Source organism: Prionailurus viverrinus, unplaced genomic scaffold (genome assembly GCF_022837055.1).
Source record: "Prionailurus viverrinus isolate Anna unplaced genomic scaffold, UM_Priviv_1.0 scaffold_45, whole genome shotgun sequence".
Classification (NCBI taxonomy): domain Eukaryota; kingdom Metazoa; phylum Chordata; class Mammalia; order Carnivora; family Felidae; genus Prionailurus; species Prionailurus viverrinus.
The window spans coordinates 2492208-2516714 of record NW_025927610.1 but is presented as its reverse complement, the minus strand read 5'-3'; the positions used below and the strand labels follow the sequence as shown (position 1 = coordinate 2516714).

General features: G+C 57.3%; 1 protein-coding gene across 10 annotated transcripts in view; it reads right to left on the bottom strand.

Moving 5' to 3' along the window:
* The window catches only part of ZFYVE28 (zinc finger FYVE-type containing 28), a 119972-nt gene that overhangs the window by 27129 nt on the left and 68336 nt on the right, over positions 1-24507 (bottom strand). For 7 of the 10 annotated variants that reach the window (XR_007149715.1, XM_047847251.1, XM_047847259.1 and 4 more), the window contains exons 3-8: positions 23983-24120; positions 21974-22176; positions 20350-20439; positions 18134-18223; positions 8557-8658; positions 463-1761 (exon numbers count right to left, since the gene is read on the bottom strand). Coding sequence is in view for 9 of the 10 variants with exons in the window: in XM_047847251.1 (XP_047703207.1) it covers positions 463-1761; positions 8557-8658; positions 18134-18223; positions 20350-20439; positions 21974-22176; positions 23983-24120 (1922 nt within the window). In the remaining variant the exon portion in view is untranslated. The remainder of the gene's footprint in view (positions 1-462; positions 1762-8556; positions 8659-18133; positions 18224-20349; positions 20440-21973; positions 22177-23982; positions 24121-24507) is intronic. The other 3 variants (XM_047847254.1, XM_047847255.1, XM_047847256.1) reach the window with 3 other exon arrangements.

Sequence of the window (24507 nt, the reverse complement as noted above, 5' to 3'; positions counted from 1 at the left end):
GTGTGCAGGTGTCAGGGTCCCACAGACCCCCACCGGGCCTGCCTTTCCTGGTCCCCTGGCTCTATGGGGGAGCCCGGGAGGAGCCCTGGAGGCACGGCCTGAGAATATGCCCAGGGAGTCCCCAGGATCCCACCACAGCCCCAGGGGCTCCACTTCCAAGGCCAGGATAGTGAGCAAAGAGAGATGGAAAGCATACTCAGAGGCGGCCACGGCCCAGTTCTCCCCAACGCGGCTCACCCAGGGCCAGGAGGGGCCACGACGACGCAAGGGGGTGGGCTGAGGCAGTCAGGCCCAGGAGGGCCTCGTACCATCTGCTTAACTGCCTGCCGTGTTGGTGTCCGACACCGGCCACCTCCCACCTCCCCTGGCACGCCTGAGAAGCTGAGGGAAGCGGGTCAGCACTTAGGGAATGAGCCCTGAGGCAGACAGAGGAACCCGGCTGTGGCCAGAGATGGCTCTTACCTGGAGCCCGACAGGCGCTGAGGCTCCTGCTCGGCCTCCTCTCCCTGCTGACTTTCCAGCCTGGCCGTCGAGGGCTGCCCTGCCTCCTGCGGTCCAGCCTCAGGCTCCCTTTTCGGACTGGCGGCGGCGCCCGCTCCAGGTGACCTGTCTGCTGCATCGAGCTGAGGACCTGGGGTGTGTGTCAGGCACTTGTTGGAAGTAGGGGCGTCCTCTGGGGGCAGGGGGCACGGGGCGTCCGTGGGCAACGCCTCTGGCGCAGGTTGGGCCTCCTCCTGTCTCTCGGCAGGGCCCTTGGCGCCGGCCTTGGCGGAGCCCATGTAGGAGGCGCTGATGACGCTTCCCGGGCCGCACTTGTCCCGCAGACTCTGGGCAGCGGCGTCCTCCCTGCCGCCCCCACAGCCCCCGCAGCACACGCAGGAGTTCAGGAGGCAGCTGGTGGCCGCAGCACTGAGTTTGTGGGAGCCACCGTCCATCCCCTCGGCCGCAGGCTCCGACGGGGAGACGCCCTCTCCAGAGGCTTCCGGGGCGGTGCCGGCCACGCCCACGGCCGGGGTCGACTTGGGATTGAAGATGACGGTGGCCGAGAGCTTCATGCCCCCTGTCCGGTGGGCGATCATCTCCGCCGTCCCCGCGGCGTCCACCCCCGCCTCCCAGCCCTCCAGGTGTGGCTGGGAGTCCAGGCAGCTGCAGGAGTTGGGGCCCAGCGCCCACAGCTTGTCGTCCTGGACGTTGTTGTTAGTGCTCAGGTCCCCCTCCTCTGCCTCGGCGGGCCTGCTGGCCCCTGCCTCCCCACGCCCCTTGCCCTGTCCTCTCTCCTGGGGGCCAGCACTGGCGCTGCCCGCCCACCCAGCCGGGCTGCCCGGGGCCTCTGCAGCCCCTTCCACGTCATCCATGAAGAACACCCTTCCTTCCTCCTCGTCGCCGCCCGGCCGCAGCCCTGCGCTGCCTGGGGAGGCCTCCCCGCGGGGGCTGCCCTCCGCCCCCGGCCTGTGCGCGGGGGACTGGCAGGCGCTGGGCGGGGAGAGGAGGGACGACATCTCGTCCCCGGCCCTGTGGACCATGCGGTTGAGTTGCTCTAGCTCCTGGTCGTCATACTGCATGGAGCAGGCCAGCTCCCCCTCCTGGCTTTTGGCCTTGGCTGAGAGCATTTCCTCGGCGGGGAGGGGTGAGGGAAAGGCGGGCGCCAGGGCTGGGGGCGCCTGGGCGTCTGCCCGGATGGGAAACTCCACGTCTTGGGAAATGCAGAGGTTCCTTTCCAGCGTGTGAAGCTCCTCCTCCGTCAGGGTCTGCAGCAAATCCCTACAGGGTCAAGATAAGAACCAGGGGTGAGACTCCCAGAGGCCACACCAGCCCCGTGGCCAGGGGTGGACACAGCATCCTCGACGTCTGCATCAGCAGAGAAGCAAGGTGTCAAAGCCTTGCAACGAAATGCGCGTGGTGCACACCTCCCCCGCTACAGGACGAGGCACAGGCGTGCGGGGACCGCTCCGCGCCACGGGTCTGGACAACAGCTGTCCGCATGGATGCCTGGGATGGTTTCTTTCTTAGAAGTGACACTGGAAACAAGAGGGCCCTGGTTCTTGGGGATGTGATCACCACATTAAGAAAACCTTCTAGGAGTGAAAAAAAAGTTGGTTTATGCATAGACTTTCATTCAGCACACGTTCTTGACAGCAGTCTCTGTGCTGGGCCCCGGGGAGACACAGGAAGGCCCAGGCAGGTCCCTGCCCTTGGGGCTGCGCTGGAAGAGCCGGTAAGAGACAGATTTCCATGAACGATGACTGAGTTACATTAACAGCAACTACGACAAAGGAAAATGCCTGCTCTCTCGAGGGTAACAGCAGGGCACTGGGCTCAGTCTAGGGAGACTTCCTGGGGGAAGGGGCACTGAACCGGAGACCTGAAAGGGGTTAATGTAGTGGCGCTGGGGCGTGTCTAGCGCAGGCCTGCACCTTGCTCTCTGCCAGCAGGTCTGAGTCCAGGTCACACATTCCTGTCGGTCACGGAAACAGGCAGAAAAGCGTACTTCCCAGAACCGCACAGCTGTGGCGCCTCATGCACTGAGCACGCCCGTGCAGACAGCATCAGATCAAACGACGGAACACGAACCAGGCTCCCAGGTCCCCACGTGCCTTTCCAGTCACCCCCTGCCATCGCCAGCAGCCTGACTTCTAAAGACTGACGTGGTCTCGCCTGTTTTCATTCCGCACGTAAGTGGGAATCGCAGCCCACGCTCTTCAGAGGCGGGCTTCGTTTAGCAATATCGTATTTGAGTAGAGCCTCCAGACGACATGAAGGTAAATGTGAATTTCAGATAAACGACAAACACTCCTAGACGTGTGAATATTTCTTCGGGTACGTATTCCCAATTGGGGAGCATACGGGACATTGTTGCACTAAGAAAGTGCTCACAGTTTATCTGAAATTCAAATTCAGTGGAGGGTTCTGCTGGTTTTGTCTTGCTGGATCTGGCAACCCCACCTGGTGAGGTTCTGTGTGGTCGATGGTCTCGTCTCGTGGCCTGGAGCCTTTCAGGCTGGAAACCACCGCCGTTCACCCGGGGAGCTGTTCCTGGTGGGCTCCACTCCTGGTGGGCTCTGACTGCCCCGACTCACCCTCTTGGCGAGCCTCTCTGGGGCACGCACGTGCGCATCCCTGCAGGTGCACATGGGGGGGCGCGTGCCCAGGGAACGCACATGTGCATCCCTGAAGGTGCACACGGCCGTGGGGGCGGGGAAGCGTGCCCAAGGAATGCACGTGTGTGTCCCGGCAGGTGCAGACAGGGGCGGGGGGGGGGGGGGCGGTGGTGAGCGTGCACACTGGACAGCCCCCATGCCGCTCTCTGGCCTGCTCCCCAGCACTGCCATGCACTCCCGGCAATTTTTCACTTTAAAGTGCTCAGTCTGCTGACGAATGAAGGAAACACCGGGGTACATGCTTGTCAGCCCTTAGATACGAATGCTGTGAATGCTTTCAGGCCTTCTGCCCATTTTTACTTGGCTTCGCGGTCTCGTTCTTACTGATTGACAGGAGTTCTTTACTTGTTTTGGATTTGAGTTCTTTGTTGGATATATTCTCCAACTCTGGGGCCTTCCTTTTCACTCTTAATGGTACCTCCTGGTGAACTACAGTTTTTAATTTCAATAAAGTTCACTAAATCACTTTCTCCTTTATGTTTAGTGCTTTTCTGTCCTGTTTAAGAAATCCGCCTACTCCAAGGTCACAAAGATGTTCCTGCTCTTTTCCTCTGCGATCTTCACTGCTTTCCTTTCCACGTGTGTATCTCCCATCTATCCGGAGTTGATTCTTGTAGATGGTTGTGGTAAGGATCCAGACACGTTTTTCCTCATATGGATATCTGCTGAGTCAGCCCATGTACTAGAAAAAAGCAAGCATTCCCCACTGTTCGGCAACGTCTCCTCTGTCATAAATCCGGGAAACCTGTCTGTGTTGGTCTGTTTCTAGGCTCCATTCTGTTGATGGGGCCAGAAGCCGCTCCTGGGTCTGCACCTCCGTGAGCTTCACTAGAGCGCCATGCCAGGGAGTGTCCTTTTTTACGAAGCACACTCAGCAGAAATGCACACACATTCACAAGCATGGTCACACCAGCATTACTTGTGGAAACAACCCAAAGCCCAGCAGGAGTAGGATAGATAAATAATGTTCTTTTTCTCCAGGCATCTTCTTCCTTTTAGCTATTCTGGGCACACTGCATTTCTACCTGAATTTTAGAATTAGTTTGTCAATTTTCTGCCAAAAAAGAAGAGACAAACACCTCCGGAGATTTTGATGGAGACTTGCACTGAATTCATCTGAGAATAACGGGATATTTTCTCAATGTTAAGCTTTCCACTCCTTGAACATGGCTAGCTCTCTATTTACATCTTTACCATTTTATGTAACATTTCATTAACTTTCAATGGAAGACTTAGACACCTTCAGACTTACGCCTAACTAGCTGATATTCAGTGATGTTATTGTAGGTGATATTTAAATTTTTATTGTGATCAAATACATATGACATGACATTTACCATCATAACCATTTTTAAGTGGCAATTCAGTGGCATCGAATACATTCACATCATAGTGCAAACATCACTACCATCCACCCCTAGAACTCACTCATCTTGTAAAACTGAAACTCTGTCCCCATGAAACACTAACCACACGCTCTCCTCCCTGGCTCTCACCATCCTACTCTCCATCCCTCTGATTCTGACTAGTTCAGGCCCCTCATATAATTGGAATCATACACGGTCTATCTTTTTGTTACTGGCTTACTTCGCCAAGCACGCCTTCAAGGTTCATCTGTGTGGTGGCAGACGTCAGGATTTCCTTCCTTTTAAGGCTGAATGATATTCCATTGTGTGGCTGGATTACATTTCGCTTATCCACTCATCCATCAATGGACACCTAGGTTGCTTCCACTTCTTAGCTATTGTGAATAACGCCTCTGGGAACACAGGTGTATAAGTATGTCTTTGAGACACTACTTTCAATTCTCTTGGGTATATACCAGATGTGGAATTGCTGGATCAGGTGATAATTCTATTTTTCATTTTTTTTTTTTTTAATTTTTTTTTTAACGTTTATTTATTTTTTTGGGACAGAGAGAGACAGAGCATGAACGGGGGAGGGGCAGAGAGAGAGGGAGACACAGAATCGGAAACAGGCTCCAGGCTCCGAACCATCAGCCCAGAGCCCGATGCGGGGCTCGAACTCACGGACCGCGAGATCGTGAGATCGTGACCTGGCTGAAGTCGGACGCTTAACCGACTGCGCCGTCCAGGCGCCCCTATTTTTCATTTTTTGAGGAACCTCCACACCGTTTTGCACAGCACCTGCAGCATGTTACACTCCCACCAATAGCATACAGGGTTCTAATTTCTCCGCATCCTCATCCACACGGTTATTTTGTTTTGTTGTTGTTATTTGTTTGTTTTGAGGGTAGCCAGCCTAATGGGTAGGATCTCGTTGTGGTTTTGATTTGCACGTGCTCTGACAATGATGTCGAGCATCTATTCATGTGCTTGTTGACCATTCATAAATCTTCTTTGGAGAAATGTTTAATTAAATCCCTTGCCCTTTTGAATTGGGTTGTTTGGTTTTTGTTGGTGGGTTTTAGGAGTTCTCTATATATTCTGTGTATTGATCCCTTTATATCCCAGATACAAAATAGGAGAATATTTTCTCCAGCCTGTGGGTTGCCTCTTTATTCTGTTGACAGCATCTTTCGATGCACAAATTTTTTTTTGTTTTATAAATTTTTTTTTCAACGTTTATTTTTGGGACAGAGAGAGACAGAGCATGAATGGGGGAGGGGCAGAGAGAGGGAGACACAGAATGGGAAACAGGCTCCAGGCTCCAAGCCATCAACCCAGAGCCTGACGCGGGGCTCGAACTCACGGGCCGCGAGATCGTGACCTGGCTGAAGTCGGACGCTTAACCGACTGCGCCACCCAGGCGCCCCTCGATGCACAAATTTTTAAACTTTTCAAGTCCAATTTGTTTATTTTTTCTTTGTTGCCTATGTCTTCGTATCCTATCCAAGAAATCATTTCCAAATGCAATGTGGTAGAGCATTTGTCCAGTGTGGTCTTCTAAGAGTTTTATTGTTTCAGGCCTTGCATTTATGTCCTGGATCCATTTTGAGTTCACTTTTGTATATGGTGTTACATAAGGATTCAACTTCATATGGTGTGTATGCATATCTCTCTCTTGTATCAGACTAAGGAAATCCCCATTTATTCCTAATTTGCTAAGAAATGTTTTCATCATAAAATACGTACTGACTTTCTCAAATTCTTATTCTGTAACTTTTGAAATTTTACAAATTAATGTAGCAAAATGCTGATTTTTCAAATGTTGACAATGCTATGTATAGTTTGAACTCCACAAGACATTACAATGAGTTTTTTGTATATCCACATTTATTTATATTAATTCACAGAAAGTTCTTCAATCTCTCTTGCATTTCCACATTTCCACCTGAAACTTCTCCTTTGCCTAAAGAACTCCAATTAGCATTTCTCTGTGGACAGGCTGCTGATACATTTCTGCAGCACTCTGCTTTTGAATAACACCATTTCACCTTCATTGTGGAAGGATACTTCTGCTGGGTATAAAATCCTGGTTGGCAGCTAGTTTCTTTCAGCACTTTTAATACGTATCATTTCATTGCCTTCAGGTTCCCATTGTTTGTTTGTTTCTTAGGAGACAGGTGTCAATCTTACATTCTTTTCCAAGAAATATGTGCTTTTTCTCTGGCTGTGATTAAGATTTCTTCTTTGTTTTCAGCAATTTTACTATGATACACCTAAGTATGTTTTGTATTTATCTTCCTTGTAGTTTTCTTGAGCCTCCTAAGTGTGTGGGCAGAGATTTCTCTTCAGTTTGGGGAAATTCTTGGCCATTTTTTTCTTTGAATATTGTTTCTGCTCATTTTGCTCTATTCTTTCCTTCTTGTTTTGTTTTGTTTTGTTTTGTTTAGATTTTATTTTTAAAGTAATCTCTATACCCAATGTGGAGCTTCAACTTACGACCCTGAGATGAAGAGTCATGTGCTCCCCTGACTGAGCCAGCCAGGCTCCCCTGTTCCTTCCTTCTGGTTCCAATTATGTGCATTAGAATTTTGAGCATGTTGCACATGTCTCTGATGCTCTGGACATGCCCATACCCGGTGCCTCCCCCCCACCCCCATCTCCATGCACTGGCCCTTCCTCCATAAGACCCCCAGTCTGATCTAAGCACTCTACTCTTTCCTTCCCAGCCTCAGCATCATCCACCACCTCGCCTCCTTCTTTGTCTCTTCTCCCAGTCAGACAGCCAGGGAGGGCAGCAGCCGTGCCCTGGGCCAGGGTCACATTCTGCCCAGAGTGCTCAAGACTGGGCTGGGCACAAGGGAAGCAACAGCAGGCCATCTATCAGATGAGCTACAGCCTGGACCAAGCACCCCATCACAGGCTGTGCTTCACCCACCCCCAGGGCCAATGACTCTCCGAGGACCATCCTGCTGGGTCATTCTCCACCGTCCAGATTCACGGCATTTTTGGCTCCTCATGGGGGAAAGGGAAGCTTGGCACCAGCAAAGGAAAGCCAGCCCCAGGCCGCCCTGGGCTAAACAGTCCTGCCAGACCCAGGAAGGCTGCTGCAGGAGCCCATAGGGTCATCAGCTCCACCAAAGGCACGGAAGGGGGCCTCCAGGGACTGGAGCCATAAGACCCCAGTAAGAAAGACCTCAGAGTCCAAGACCGCAGGGCTAGGGAGGTGATCAGAGGACACATGCTCACTGCCATCCCTCAAGGAGGCCATAGCTGGGTGCTTCAGCTCAGAGGGGCCACCCCAGGTAGGGCTCCCCACCCATCTGAAGTTTGGGTTTGGGGGGGTCTCCCAAGATGGAGGGGGCTGGCTTGAGGCTTGTTGCTGCTGAAGGCTAAGGGGAGCCCCTTACAGCAGAGAGCAGTCACCCACCCCAAGTGCCACCAAGCCCACAGGACAGCACGCATGGGGCCAAGGGCACCAACACCACCTGGGCCTGTTGCCTGGGACCACTGGGGGAGCCAGATAAGCCACAGCAGGGGAGGGGCACGGGGTGCTCGAGCGAGCTGGGCCCTTCACCCCTACACTGTGGAAGAAACAAATGAGAGCCCTCGGACAAATACCATTCTCCACCTGGGCCCGAGCTTCAGCCTGGAGGCTGGCCTGGGGGACAGCCCTCCCCTGCAGGTTGAGTGGCCCTGGGGGCACCCGCACCACCTCAGTTTCCCCGGGCTCTCCATCTCTCAAGGCCCAGTGCCAGAGCCCCGAGCCAGGGCGGCTGCTGTCATGTTATTGGCATTTTTTACCAAAGGTCGTAGTGTTACTGGCCAGGAACAAAGAGCCTGGTTGTGTGGGTAGAGAAAGGTATGGGGTTTTGCGAGGGGACTGCAAACATTATAAACCAATAACTCAAGACAAAGAGCAAGGTTCTGGCACCTCTGACTTCGCAGAAGAGGACTTCCATCCCCGAGGAAAGGAGGGCTCAGGGGCAACCATGGACCCCCCTCCCCCACTGCCCCTCCCCCACCCTCCCGAAGCACCTCCCCCCCTCCACCTTATTTTCCGCAGCAACGTGTGGAAGGGCCGGAACAGCTCAGACATGTCTTCTGCCTTGCGGTCCAAGTTCAGGGGTCCGTCCGCGTAGACCACGAGGCCACTGCATTCAAGACAAAAGCCAGCATGGCGTGAGGCCCTGCAGCCCCCTCAGTCAGCCCCCTGGGTGAGCCCAGACCACAGCCAGGGGCTCTGAGACCACACGTTTCTCTTGTGACTGAATCTTAAATAAGTTTAGAAGAAAAGCAATGAAGATTACTCAGACTTTATCATCTTCGGAAACTGATTAGCTGAGGTTCACTTGAGGGATCATAAAAGAATCATAGAAACATATCTGTTCACATCACTGCTGCAATCAGACAAATCAGCGTCAAGATGTGTTACTAAAACTACCTCCTTGAAAATGGAAACATTGGATTTGTGTTTATATTGAGCACAAATGCAAGGGTCATGAGAATCACAGATAAACCATCCACCCACAGCCCTGGCCAGAGCAAGCAGACCCCTGAGCCTCAGGGGGGGCCTGTCAGGGGTCCCTGGGGGGCAGGATGCGCATCTCAAGGACCCTTGGCACAAAGGGGGTGAGACATCTCACAACTGTGGCATCCAGGCTGCCCACCCAGCCTCCCACGGGTCTCCCAGACCCTGACCTCACTCTCCCCCATCCATACTCTGAAGTGCAGGAGCGCCCTGAGTCTTTCCAACTCACTGACCACAGCTGTCCGGCCTCCCGGACCCACACCCGCTGGGACAATCCAATCCTGGCCACTACCTGCCCTGCCCGACCCGAACCCTGTGAGCCCCCTCCCCCCACAGTGATCTGTGTGCTTCGTGGTTCCCCCAACTACACCCACGCTGTCCCCAAGCCCACCTTTCCCTTCGAGGTCTGATTCACGCTCCATTGCCTGCCAAGACCAGAGACAGCCTCCTGTCACCCTCAGGCAGGACGGACCCTCTCTCCCCACCACCAGCAGCCCGTTTGCCATCTGACTCTGCACAGATGCCCCTCCAGGTAGCCCCCTTTCCACAGGCGGCACCACACCCATCTCGTCATAGGCTGCACGGCCCTGCCCAGCTCCCAGCGTGCCCTATTGCCCTTGTCCAAGGGCAGACCCATCTCTGGAGGACCCTCCTCTCGGTGCCTCCTCTCGGGGCTCCCGGGACCAGCCAGCTCAGGCCTTGGCACATGGCGGGTGCCCAGGGAGCGAGCACCCACAACCCCAGCAGCTGCTCCTTGCTTCCTTGTCAGAGCACAGGTGAGGGAGGATTTGTCTGCATAAACAGAGAACTGTCTGCATGTTTCTGCAAATGAACAGAATCTCATCGCTGCATCAGGGTCGGGTCATCAGCACCCAACACAAGGTCCTCATTAGCTCAGGAACGCTTCCAATTCGGTGAGAAAGACTGATGAAACTGAATGGACTATTCTTCCCTTAGAAAGGTTAGACTCCTGTGCAAAAAGAAAGATTCGAAAGTCACAGGAAAACATGGGCTGTGCCTCTCCCTAGGGCAGCAGGAGGGTCAGGGCTGCCAGAAGTGTGAGGGCGGGTGGCAGAGGATGCCCCATCTAGGCTCCTGTTCCTTCCGGTATGTTCTATAGGTCTTAACACGAGCTGACAGTGTTCAGGGGACATCTTCCCCACACAGAACCTTGACTTCATGGGTGAATCGGTGATCTCAGCACAAAGGCAGGAAAGGGGCAGAAAGGGGTGGGTTTGGTGAATCCCCGTCCAGGCTTCCTGGCCACCTGGTCTTTCAGAAAGCAGTGAAAGGGGCCAGGAGGGACTCTGACTCCCCTCCTGGGTTCCAGGGAGGACACTGGCTGCCCCATCAGTCCGTGAGAACCAGGCCCAGGGCTGACCGCGGTTGGTCTGGAGCCTCAGAAATGAACTCGTTACGTAGGAGGGCTCCAGGTGCTGTGCCATCACAGTCCACGCAGGCCCATGCTGCGCCACCACCTAGGGGCAGGGCAGCCCCCACAGCTGAGCCTGGCAGAGGTGGAGGGGAGGGGCCCGCTGAGCACTTCGAGGGGCTGAGTCAGTGAGCAGGGGAGGACACCCAGCATAAGAGGAAAGCTGGGCTCTTTCCTTAGGCCACCTTTACCTGTCTTCATAATGTCCTTTGATGCACAAAAGATTTTAGCTTTGATGGAGATCAACTTACTACTTTTTTCATTTGCCACTTCTTTTCATGTCAAATCTAAGATTGGCCAAACCTGGACATATGAAGATTTACCTCCTGTATTAGAGTTCTGCAGAGAAACAGACCCAGTAGGGTGTGTGTGTGTGTGTGTGTGTGTGTGTGTGTGTGTGTGTGTGTACGGAGGGAGAGTTTGGTTAGTTGGCTTTTTTTTTTTTTTTTTTTTGAGAGAGTTATTTTAAGTAACTGGTTCACACAATTGTGGATGGTGGCCACATCCAAAATCTGCAGAGTGAATGCGCAGGCTAGAGACCCAGAGACTCAGGGAAGAGTTGATACTGAGGTTTGAATCTGAACACAGTCTGGAGGGAGAATTCCCTCTCACTTGGGGAACTAGGTCTGTTTTCTCTTAAGGCCCTCAACTGACTGGATGAGGCCCACCCACATCATGAAGGGTAAACCCCATTACTCTGGATCCACTGATTTGTTAATCTCATCTTAAAAATACCTTCCAGCAACATCCAAACTGGCATTTGACCAAATATCTGGGTACTGTGGCCTAGGCAAGTTGACACACAAAATTAATCATCACAGGGTCCAACTTTGTTCTTATGTGTGTGGCTATCCAGTTATCCCAGCATCATTTGTTGAAGATACTAACAAATTCCTTCCTCACTGAATGGTCTTGGCACCTTTGTCAAAAACCAGTTGGCTATAGATATTTGGGTTATTTTGTTATCTTGGTTTTATTCCATTGGTCTATCCTTATGACAGTACCACACTTGTGATTAATATGACTTTGTAGTAAGTTCTGAAGTCAAGACATATGAACTCTCCAACTTTGTTTTTCTTTTTCAATATTGTTTGGACTATTCACGAGCCATTGTGGTTCCATATGAATTTGAGGTTCTTTTCTATGTCCACTAAAAAAAAAAAAGGCCAATGTCGTCTTTATAGGAAATGTATTGAATCTATATACAACTTTGGGGAGCACCACCATCTTAACTGTAGCAAGTGCTCAGTCCATGAACATGGGCTATCTTTTCATCTAATTAGGTCTTTAATTTTTTTCACAAAAAATTGTGTTTTGTAGCTTTCAGTGTACATGTTTTCCACTTCCTTGGCTAAATTTATTCCTGGGTATTTTTCTCTTTTGGATGTTACTGGAAATCTCTCCTTTAAAATACTATTTAATTACATGCGATGAAATATTATTCAGTCTTAAAAAGGCATGAAGTTCCCACCTGCCACACGGATGAACCGTGAAAATATTATGCTAAGTGAAATAAGCCAGACACAAAAGGAAAATACTGCATGATTCTATTTATATGAAGTCCTTAGAATAGTCAAATTCACAGAGGAAGAAAGTAGAATAGAGGTTACCAGGGGCTGGGGGAGGGGCTGGGGAGCTAGTGTTTAATGGAAACAGTCTCAGATGAGGAGAAGGAGAGGACAGTGGCAAGACAGTGTGAATGTACTTAATGCCACTGAGGGTTAAAGTGGGGGCACCTGCGGGGCTCAGTCGGTTAGGTGTCTGACTCTTGATTTTGGCTCAGGTCACCATCTCGTGGTTTGTGGGTTCGAGCCCTGTGTTGGGCTCTGTGTTGATGGTAGGAAGCCTGCTTGGGATCCTCTTTCTCTCTGCCCCTCCCCGGCTTGTGCACGTGTGTATGTGCTCTCTCTTTCTTAAAATAAATAAATAAACATTAAAACAAAGATTTAAGTGGTAAATCTTATATTATGCATATTTTACCACGATAAAAAAATTAACATTTATTGCTTTGATTTCTGCTAACAAAAGTTATACCTATCATGCTAAGAAATTTTGTTAAGGAGAGACATACTATTTGGTACAATTTTTTTGTACTCAGCACACTGGGGATGTTTTTCCATGGCTTTTGGGATTTTTCACTAATGTTACTTAAGTGGCTGGAGTATAGTTTTGTTTTTTTTTTTAATTTTTTTTTTCAACGTTTATTTATTTTTGGGACAGAGAGAGACAGAGCATGAACGGGGGAGGGGCAGAGAGAGAGGGAGACACAGAATCGGAAACAGGCTCCAGGCTCCGAGCCATCAGCCCAGAGCCTGACGCGGGGCTCGAACTCACGGACCGCGAGATCGTGACCTGGCTGAAGTCGGACGCCTAACCGACTGTGCCACCCAGGCGCCCCTGGAGTATAGTTTTTAAACAATCCCTTAATTCTACATACCCACGCACTCGAATTTTCACGATTAAAAATAACCTTCAGTAAAAATCGTTGTAAACGCATATTGTGCCCTATCGGGTCAATGCAACAAAATTCGGAGAAAGTTCTACTGCCCCATGCCAAGCACTAGGGGCTCTGAGTGGAAAGGCAGTGAGCACTCCTCACGTACAGCTGCCAGGCTGGTGGGGAGGCACAGACCCCATTTACATGAGATACCCCAGATGGGCAAATCTACAGACACGGGAGCAGATCTGTGGTTTCCTGGGGCTGGAGGGGGGGTGGGGCGTAGGGGGTGGAGGGGACAGCTAGGGGGAAGGGGTATGTATCTGTTTGGGGTGATGAATATGTTCTGGAATTAATGGTGATGGTTGCCCGATTCTGTACATTTACTAAAAACCATTGAATTGTACACTTAAAGTGGATGAACTGTGTGGTATGTGCATTATATCTAAATAACGTATTTTAAAAATAAGCGATCTAAGGGTAAATATGTAACCTTGCCGGAGGCAGTGAATACTATATGAGGAAGGGCTGCAGGTGAGGCAGGTTGTGTGGGGACTGGGAAGGGGCTGGGTAGGGGGCTGTCACTGGTGGGGAAGCAGGTAGGCAAAGGGACCAAAGGAAGGGAGGCCAGAGCCTCCCAGGGCAGGGGCTTCTGGTGGTAGGACCACAGGATGGAATGTGGGTGGGAGGGGTGGTAAATGAGAGAGGGGAAGGGATGGGGCTGCCTATAGCTGAGGGGGGGAGGGTGGGGAGGAGGGGAAGGGGAAAGGGGAGGGGAGGGGGAGAGGAGAGGGGAGAGGGAGGAGGAAAAAGGGAGGGGAGGGAGAGGGGGAAAAGGGGAGGAAAGTGGAGGGGATAGAGAAGAGGGGAGGGGAGGGGGAGAGGGAGAGGGGAAAGGGGAGGGGAGGGGGAAGAGAGGGGGAGAGGGAGGGGGGAAAAGGGGAAGGGAGGGGGAAGGGAAGGGGGAAGGGGAAGAGAGAGGGGAAAAGGGGAGGGGAGTGGAAGAGGGGAGGGAGGCACAGAGCTGGCCCCATTGCAGGAGGGGGAATGTGAGGCAGGTCGGGGAGTGGGTCGCAGGGGTGGAGCAGGAGCAAGGCCCGGGCTCTGGGTTCTGGGCAGTTCAGCCTGGGATGCAGCTTCGGGAGAGGGCGGCCCACTCGGAGTGGGGGCAACTGCAGAGGCTGGAGCTGAGGCCAGGCCGGGCCAGCAGCCGAGACCGGGAGGTGAAGCAGGCCTTGCAGGCAGGCCCAGGTAAGCAGGTCCGCCCTGATGGGGCCAGTCACCCGGGCGCAGAACCTGGAGACTGTTAGTTTCCTTATTCGTGTAAACCAACTCCAACTGTTTTCAGATAAAGCGTCAGGAGTGAAACTAGTCTGTCACAGTCAGAACCACGTGGAGACTCACTTTCCCCCGGGAGGGAGGACCAGGTCCGGGGTGCCAGGGAAATGGGGGAGCTTGGGGCCAGGGTCCAGGGCTGGTACCCGAACTGGCCGTGGACACCCTCTACCTGGGCCGGACTGGCCTCCTCCTGAACCTCCAGGCCCCCACATAGCCTTCTCTCAGACCTCAGTTCACCGCCTCTGCCTCAGGCACCTGCCCAGCGGTCACAAGGCAGAGGGCCCGGCTGGCTTGGGTTGTGCCTCTGACCTGTGACGGGCCAGAGAGACCACCTCAGAGGATGTGTTGCTCCTGGGAGAGCTCAGAGCAGGGCGTCTTCTCAACCTGGTGGGAAGGGGCTGGACGTAGGGCGAGGGGGACAGAGTGGCAGAGAGGCTACACTCCCAGATCCCCCTCTGTCCTCAGGGGATCCCACCAACCCACATCACAGACGTGACCCTAGAAGGCTGTCATTCCAGGAGTGTTGGCTTTACCGCCAACCAAGTGTCTACGGGTCACCCTTCTCCCTTCAGCCAGAGGTCTTCCTGCCTCTGGCCCTTTGCACATGCTGCCTGCCCGCAGTCCACCACCTGCCAGGCTCCCATCCGGACTCCCGGAGCTCTGCTCCAGAACCCAGGGAGCCTCTCCCCCATGCTACCAGCTCTTGTCCACTCCAGAGGGTCCTGCTCCAAGCCCCCTACCCCACCCCAGCATCCAGAACACTCCACAGCAACTGCTCGTTTCATCTACCCGTGCACTCCCCACGGGCATAATAGTGTCCCTGGGGACAAGCACAGGGTCAGGTACACAGCAGGTGCTCCACACGTGCTCGCTGGCAAATACAGACAGAGCATGGCCCAGGCCCCACCCCGTGCAGCTGTGATGCTGCCTGTCTGGCCCAGAGCAGCCACCAAGGACAGTGAGGAAGGAGAGAGGCAGCATCAGGCACCTGGGGAGGTGACCCTGAAGGGGGCGGCTCTGGGAACAGCTTCCTCCGGGAAGGAAGGAGGATTTCGGCCACGGCCAGGCAGCCTGGCTCTAAGGCTGTAACCCCTGCCTCTGCTCGAGGGCTGGCGAGGTTCTGGGGTAGACGGGGGTGGCTGTAGTGAGGCCACCCTCCTGGCCAAGCTGAGCCGAGCCCCTCTGCTCCCCATGCTCTGCGCTTGGGGCCCCTGCATCTGCTCCCGCTTCTGGCCGGCCTGGCCTGCACCTGCTCTCCCTTCAATCCAACTACAAAGCTGCCTCCCTTCGCTGTGATTTGGAGCCCCCTCGTTTCTGGGGACTTCCGAGAGAACTCCACACGGGGCTGCCAGGGGGGACGACAGGGCAAGGGCCCAGCCCACGGGGCCCTCACTCTCCCTCCCAGGACGAGGGACAGAGAAGGAACAGAAGCTCAGATGTGTGCGGGGCAGCCGTGGTCTGCAAACAGGGTGCAGTGATGCCAGTCAGGGAGAGGTGGCCTCAGGTGGCCGCTCAGTGACAATAGAAAGGCCTGAGACCATGGTCCTGTGGTCACCGGGCCTGGGCCAATGTTGACAGGTAGGCTGGTAAAGGGCTGAACAGACCCACTCGGCAGGCTTCAGGGTGAGAACCCGGAAGCCATGCGCTCAGGCTGTCTGATGCCTCACCTTATCCTAAACCGGGGTTTATTTTAAAACCGCCTAAGAGCGTCTGGTGCTCCCATGAGGCTTAGAACAGGCAAGTCCGTCCTGACCCGAGATGCAGGGTGCTGCCCGGCCCCCGGGGTGCTGTGCGGGGCTCCTCCCCGCGGGGCAGCTCGTCAGAGCAGGCCGGTCAGTGCGCACCTGCGCCGGCCTTTGTGCACTGGGAGGCAGCTCCGAAGGAAAGGCAGCCTGGGAACCCCATCGGGCGGCCACAGACCCCACGAGGGGGCTCCGTGGCGGGGGCACCTGATCCTGAGCTTCCAGGCACTCGCCAAGGAATTTAGGAAAGAACCAGGGCCAGGCCAGGGGCTGGGCGCTTCCCGCAAAGCAGGGTGAGAACCGCAGAGGAAGGGCAAAGCCGGCTCTCGCGGGAAGGGCTGCAGACCCTAGCGCCCCCGCCCCATAAACATTAAGGCCCCGGCTCGAAGCAGCGCTTTCTTCTACACGTTTGGCCACAGAGAACCATTGCCTAGAAAGCAAACGATGTAACAAAATCACATGGCCCCGTCCAAGGGGACGCTCCAGGACATGTCAGGCCAGACCACGTGAGTTGGCCCACTGGGGACGTCTGTCCTCTGCCTCCTCCAGCTTCGGGTGGAGGGAGAGTCCCAGAGCCCAGCAATTGAGGCGACTGTGACATGTTGCCCCTCTGGTGTGATGGGACCCACTCCTGTTTTCCCTGATTAGGACACCGTCTCTTGGGGACAAGGACAACAGGAGGAGGCACCAGGCCCAAGGGGTTCTGGCAAACTGAGACCCCCAGGGAAGCCGGCTCTGAGGACACAGCTAGGCCAGGGAGACTGAGGCCAGGTGGCCGCCCCCTTGCCCCACCCAGGAAAGTGAGGTGTCCAGAGGGCGCTGCTCAGGGTTCCCTGGGGTCCTGGGAAGTGACAGCCGCTCGCCCTGGCCTGTCTCCCAGCCCTTTCTCAGCCAAGCCTCTGCTCATCTCCGGGGTCTCAGGGCAGCAGCAGGTGCTTCTGGGCCAGCCCAGGGCGGGGTCTGCCCGCAGCTCCCACACTTCCGCACGGCACACCACGAGTCCCGCCCCCTGTGGGCGAGGGAAGCCCCTCTGGCCCAGAAGATGGCCCCATCCTGCGGCACCACCACTGCCCCCCAATGCTCCTGCCACCGCACCCCCATTTCTCAAGGAGGGGATTCTGTGCCTGGACCAGTCCTGGCCTCCGCGTCACCCCACACTCCCCCAGGGCGGCTTTCGCTGACGATCACATCCACAATCGGCATCTGCCATGAGGACTCCCGTCCTCTCTGCCCCGCTGCACGCCTGCACACCAGCTGCCCACCGGGCCCCTCCCTAACTTCCAGGCCCACAGAGACCCCCGTGGCCCATTGCCCTCCTCCTCCCTCTGGGACCGCCCTCCCCCTGCCCCCTCACCTGGCAGGAGAGAAGGGCAGTCCCTGTGTGGGAGTCAGGGTGTGGCTGAACAGCAGTGGACCAAGCCCACAACACCTGGGCTCTGACCTTGGCTCGGGGAAGCTCTGGGCACCCAGCAAGTGATCGGGCACTTCCTGCCTTGGCATACTTAGGGCCCAACCGTGTGCTGCCCGGCGTCTCTGAGCCCACGAGACCCCAAAGGCCCAAGCCTGAGCTCCCCTGCTCTCGCCACTCATCTCCCCCCACCCCACCTCACCCCACCCCACCCCCCCCCCCGCCCAGCAGGAAAGGCTCCCCCCCAGGCATGCCCCCCGCCCCGAGGCCAGACCAGCTGCTCCCACCTCCTCTTCACCTGACAGCTTTCATTTCACCTCCACGCCAGCCTTGAATGGCTCAGAGAACCCCGTCACACCCGCCCACGGGAGCCAGGGGCGTCCCACCCTCTCGTTACACGCAGCCTCCCCCCACGGCCCGAGCTGGGCGCTCTGCTTCTGCGTGCACCCCACGTGGCTCCATGCGGCGTGAGGGGTGCTCCTCCCCTGGGCTGTGAGTCCAGCGACTGTCCACGTCACCTGTCCAGCCGGGTGTTGGGTGTCCAGCCATCTCGCACTATCTAGGGGGGGGGGGTCCCCCCCTCACCCTCAGAACACTGGTGGGGGCGCCAGCAGGCCTGCGTGGTGCTGTGCAGGCGGCCGACAGCCAGCGTTGGGGGTGTAAGTGCCAGAAGGGGCCCAGTCCTCCACAGTCCTGCCCGGCTTCTGCACGGCGGCTGCCCCGGGCCCGGGGAGCACTCACCACACGATGGCCAACCTGGGGATGGTGAACATGAGGGCCGGTTCATAGTCGTCAATCATGTCCTGGGTCAGGTACCCGAAGTCCAGGGCCCTGGCCGAGGGGCAGAGAGCAAGAGAGCAAGAAGGGTGAGGCCTGCCTGCCCACACCCACCACGGCCCAGGCCACCCTCACCTGCGTCTGTGCTCAGCAGACAGCCAGGAAGGTGACACTGGACACCGTGGGCCCTCACGCGCACACGGGGCCACTGCTGGAAACCGCTGCACTCCGGAAGGCCCGAGCAGGCCTGGTGCTTCCCTCTCCCCACTTTTCTCCTGCCTGACGCACCTCCGGGACGGAGGGTGCCGGGAGGGGAAGGGGTGCTTGCTGAGGGGGGCCCACGGGCAGCGACGGCATCCAGCCAACCAAATGGCTCCAGCGGCAAGAATAAACAGGGAACAAAAACACTGCCCCAGATGACCTGACGCTTCCCCGAGGAAACTGCCCCCCCCCAGATTTATCCCCACTCCCCCGGCCAACGCAGCGGCTCTCGCTCTATGCTCAGTGAGCTGGCGCCTGCTGGCACCACGGAGGGAGGCTCCGAGTAAAAGGAACTTCACGCCATCGTGTTTTCCAGCAGCTTGAAGTGTCTTTCACATACATCAACGGCGAATAACACGTCTTTAATTATGATGTGACATTAGGCAATTTCAAAACTTACCTAATGCCACACAGCACTAGCTAAACAGGAGAAACATTCTAGACTAAACTTTAGTCTCAAAGTCTGACTTCAATTACTGCCCAAAGCACGACAAGACTGTTGATGATTCGCTCCACAGAGCCTTGTTCGGGAGCTCCATCCTGGCCTGTGGAGATGAGGAAATGAGAAGGGAAGAGGAGGGAGGGGGTGAGGCCGTGAGGAGGTGAGATGAAGACTGAGCAGGAGAGGAAGGTGAAGAGGTGAGAAGGTGAGGAGGGTAGGGAGGTGAGGGAGGGAGGTGGGGAGTGAGGAGGGTGAGGAGGTTTGGAGGTTGGAGGTGAGGAAGGGAGGAAGGTGAGAAAGGCATGGAGGTGTGGAGGTGAGGCTGGAGGAGGTGAGGAAGATGGGAAGATAAGCAGGTGTGGAGGGTAAGGAGATGAGGAAGGTACGGAGGTGAGGAGGTTTAGAGGCATGGAAATGAGGAGATGAGGAAGGCAGAGAGGTGAGGTGGGTATGGAGGTGAGGAAGATGGGGAGGTGAGAAGGTGAGGTGGGGGGAGGTGAGGAGGTGAGGTGGGGGGGAGGTGAGGAGGTGAGGCAGGAGGGAGTGAGGAGGTGAGGCAGGGGAGAGTGAGAAGGTGAGATGGGGGAGGGAGTGAGGAGGTGAGACAGTGGGGAGTGAGGTGAGGCAGGGGGGAGTGAGGAGGTGAGGCAGGAGGGAGCAAGGAACTGAGGTGGGGGGAGTGAGGAGGTGAGATGGGGTGGGGGGAGTGAGAAGGTGAGGTGGGGTGGGGGGAGTGAGGAGGTGAGGCGGGGTGGGGGGAGCGAGGAGGTGAGGCGGGGTGGGGGAGTGAGGAGGTGAGGCGGGGTGGGGGGAGTGAGGTGAGGTGGGGTGGGGGGAGCGAGGAGGTGAGGCGGGGTGGGGGGAGCGAGGAGGTGAGGCGGGGTGGGGGGAGCGAGGAGGTGAGGCGGGTGGGGGGAGCGAGGAGGTGAGGCGGGGTGGGGGGAGCGAGGAGGTGAGGCGGGGTGGGGGGAGCGAGGAGGTGAGGCGGGGTGGGGGGAGTGAGGAGGTGAGGCAGGAGGGAGCAAGGAAGTGAGGTGGGGGGAGTGAGGAGGTGAGGCGGGGTGGGGGGAGTGAGGAGGTGAGGCGGGGTGGGGGGAGTGAGGAGGTGAGGCGGGGGGTGGGGAGCGAGGAGGTGAGGTGGGGGGGAGGTGAGGACCCCAGCTCTCCGTGCTGCCTGCCACAGCTCTGCTCCTCCACGGGGGAACTTCCCTGCAGGATGTGTGCTCTGGGCGCAGAGGAGAGCGGAGGAAAGTGACGGTGGAGCTGAGGAAGGAGGCTCTGGGTCTGCCCGCTGCTTGCTGGGGGAAGGTGACTTGGTGGCAGAAGGGGGCTGGAGCCTCCCCCCCACCCCAACTGCAGGCGCCCCGTCCCTGCCTTGCCCGGGCTCCCAGCCGGCCGCCGGCCTATTTCCTCTTTCCGGGGAGGAGAGGGGCCCTGTGGCAGCCGGGGGAGGGGGGGGGGCGGGGGGGGCCCTCACCTCTCCACGGTCTCGCAGAACAGCACAATGACCTCCTGCTGCACGTAGTACTCCCTGGGCGACTTCACGGGCACCATGGCAGAGACGTAGCTGCAAACACAGCCGGCGAGTGAGGGCTGCCCGCCGGCCACGCGTCCCCCCGCCACCTCTCAAATGAAAGCCACGTCAGCTTCCTACGTGCACGCCTCCCAGCAGGGCCGTGTCTATTTTAAGGCAGGGTCAGCCTGGTCCAGTGCCTCCTGGCCCCCCGGCCCTGCCCGGTCTGGGCCCCGACCGCCCACTTCTGCGACGCCCCTGCCCGGGCACCCACCCTGGTGAGCGTGTGAGAATCAGTGCAAGAATGAATATGCATGTGGGTGGGTGAACCACGGGGTGGGGGTGGGGGTGGGGGCGGCCGGGACTGGGCGATGTGAGCATGGGGGCCTCACGGGCAAGTGACACTTTGTCCAAATGTCCCCTGGGGTGAGAACGTGTTTCTTTCCTTCTGAGTCAGTAGCTCTAACTTTTCCTCGTTATAAAAGCTTATCTGGAAGAGGACACAGAAAACAACTGTCCGCGCTCCCACCTCCTAGAGAGAACCGCCTTTAACATCCAGGCTGGGTTCCTTCCCTAGGTCATCGGGTCACACGATGGACGGCTTTTACTAACTGGGATCACCGTGGTGTGGATTTGGGGTCCCACTGTTTCTCGCCTACTGCGAGCGTCTCCGCGCCTGTGGGAGCTGGTGGCGTGCCTGACTCCCGGTCCTGCACTTCTCCAAAGCCCTGCGAGGAGGCCCCCAGGCCCCACCTGTGTCCTCCGAGGAAGGAGCAGGTGACGGCAGCCCGTGGGGAGTGGGGGGGAGGCACTGGCTGGACAGCGGGCAGGAAGGGACGGGTGGAGCTCACGGCAGGTGGTGGTGCTGGGGGATGGGGGAGAGGGCACCCTGTGATCCTCACAGACCCCCCTAACCTGGAGGGTGCCCTCGCCCTCATCCCAGGCAGCTGGAGCGTCCCCGTGGCCCAGAAGCCACGGCCACCTCTCCCTTGCTCTGCCGTGCCCCAGATCTGAGAGCATGGAAGTGATGCTCGGGTGTTTGTGGGGTGAGTGGGTGAACAGGTGGGATCAGGGGGCAGCTGGCGACCAACAAGCCCCATACGGTGAGCCCAGTCACCAGGGGAGGCGAGGCAGGAGGTCAGAGGTGAGAGGTCAGAGGCAGGAAGTGAGGCAGGTGGCCAGAGGGGGGAGGTCAGAGTCAGGAAGCGAGGTGGGAAGCAGAGGGTAGAGGTCAGAGGTGGGAAGTGAGGCAGGAGGTCGGAGGTGGGGGGTGGGCCAGAGGCGGAGGGCGAGGCATGAGGCAGAGGGGAGCAGCAGAGCCTCTGGCGGGCGGCACGTCCACTCTGGGTGACGGCTACTTGCAGGAAGCTCCCGGGTCTTTAGCGCTGGGGTGCATCAGGGAGAGGCAGAGGGGGTGGGCCAGACCCCAGGGAAGGTCACCCAGCCTGACCCCCCAGCGGCCCCGCGTTGGGCCTCCGGGGTTAACTACGTGGACTGATGGCCCTGAACCGCCATCAGTGGGCGTGTGCAGCTTGAATACCGGGACCCAGGACGCGCTGCAGGGCTGGGGCCTCCCCCTCAGGGTCACCTCAGTTCGAACTCAGCAAACAGGACGTCGAAGTGCCTCAGCGCCTCCCTCATCTTCTCCGTGTAGGTGCTGAGATCCCGCAGCGCCTGATCGCGGAGGGCGCCCCGCACGTCCTCCAGGCTGCGCGTCAGCTCCTTGGCCAGCGGGCGCATGGCCATGCTCTCCAGCTCGCGATTCATGATGATGGAGCCGGCGGCCAGGCACTGTGGGCAGAGAACGCGGGGCGGGTCACACAGAGCCTCCTGGAGCCTGATGGCCCGGGGTCCTTCCTCCCCCCGCCCGGCTCTGCGGAGCCCGAGCTCAAGAGCCGCCACGGAGGGCTGTGGTGCCACAGCCGTGGGGACCATGATACGGGACAGGAAGCCACAAGAGCGGTGGCTGGGCCCGGCTGTGACCCTCCCCCCCTGGGCCCCGCTCCCAGAAGCACCCTCGCCTCCTACTGTCTCCTCGCTCTGGGGCCAGCGGTCTCTAACCCAGAGTAGCCACGGCCGCGACAGCACATACTCCCCTTGTGGCTGATAGGGTCCCCCACACAGACCCGGACGTGGGCAGAAAGGGAAGGCCGACCCACCGAGACTCTTGGGTCTGGGGGCTCCGTGCAGGGGCACCAGTCAGCCCACAGACTGGGGGTGGGTGCCCGGGAGTCCCTGACACCACGTTGGGGTGGCACTCGGGCCAACCGGGCTCCCTGACCCCACTGCCCTTTCTAGGCAGTAAAGACGCCCCGCTGCCACAAATGCTCACAGACCTTCCTCTGAGCCAAGACTCATCAGTGCGGGACGCCCGGCTTCTGGGCGATAAGGAGGGTCCCTCCGTGCCTGAAAATCTGCCCACACCTGTCCTGGGCTGTGGGAGGCAGGTCACAGGCCTGTGCGGGCTGCGTGCACCTCCCCAGCTTCTTCCACTCGTCCAGTGACCTGGGGTACTCGTCAGACCCGGGTCCTGGCCAAGGGGCGGCCACGCAATCCCCGCGTGGGGCTGTGGTGTTGTGGGACTCCCCTGCCCACCTTGGGTCAGCACCCATCAATGTCTTATCCTGTCAGCAGTGACCCAGAGGGGAGCTGGGACTACAAGCACTTTCCCGGGGGGTGGAGTGTGGTGTCGCTGATTTCCCACCCACCCTGGAGGGGAGCGTGGAGCTGGCTGGCACCGGGACCACACGGGAGAGACGGCGCCCAGTGCCACGGGGCCCAGGACCTACATCATGTCATGGCTCCACAGCTCCCTGCCCCTGGGACCCACTCTACAGCAGTGAGAACTGAGACCAGAGACAGGACTAGCCTGCCTGGGGCCACCCACACCAACTGGGGCCTTGGCGAGGACACCCTCCCATCAGGCGGCTCGGGCGAGCGGGGTGAGAGGGGTCAGGTGGGGGACACACAGGGCCAGGCCGTGCCCAAGGAAGACAGGGCATTCCCGAGATTCACTGGGAGGAAGGCAGAGACAGGCTGAGAACCCCAGCACGGCCAAGGGAGGGGTCGCAAGGTGCGGGTACGGGAAACAGCTGGCTGGGGCGAGGCTGGTCCGGCCACCACGGGTCAGGCACCTTCCTCTCAGGCTGCAGTCTCCTCGCTGGGAGATGAAGGTCAAGGTCTGAGGGGTGGAGAGGGTGGTGGCTCCACTGAGGCACCCGAACGCAGCTCCCAGCCCCCCGGGCAAGAATGACCCCTCCTGTCAGAGGGCGAGGGAAACACTGCTTCTAATTTAGGATTGTTGCTGGTACGAACCACCTGGAGACCCTTCACATCTGGGGGCCTGAGAACCTCACAGAAATTGCACATGAAGCTTCGTGTCCATATTGGCTTATGTAGATCTGGAGGGAGCAGGTTCATGGCTTTCCCACACCTCCAAAGGGGCGTGCGGCCTAATCAGAACGCGCCGTCTGTAACCCATGGCGGGTGGGGCTCTTGAAGGGGGAGGGAGACACCAGGTCCCTGCCCCCGCAGGTGCACACAGGTGCGGCCCAACGCCCCACACCGTGACCCTGGACCCAGCTGGCTGCCCGCTACCTCGGCCCCAAACCACAGCTGGCCCGCCAGGCTGTCATGCCGGATCTCCTCGGGGAACTTGACGCAGAAATCCCGTGGGGCTCGGTCCTGGGGGATGCACACATCCATGATCTGGTTAATGATGTTTAACACGTTGTCCTGAATCAGAAACAGAGAAAGGGCGCTAAGACACAGCCCCAGCTGGTGGCCGTCAGGTACTGCTTGAAAAATATGAAAAACACATACAGTGCGTTTTCCTGTTCTTTGAGATCATGAGGGTGATATGGATCCCTCCTTGCTCTGCAATTGCTACAGAAAGTTCGCATGGTCCGGAAGCACCCAGAGTGAAGTCCCGCTCCCCCTTGCCCACGCCCCTTCCTCACACTCATGTAGCCAGAGCGCGGGCAGTGCTGTGCCTATTACTCTGTGATCTCCTCTGCTCACCGCGAGCCTGGGGGGGGGGCCTCCCACGTCACCACGTACATTTTTCCTCGCCCTTTGTACCAGCCGCTGGCCGTATGCCTTTGTCTTCCCCTGCTGACCCAC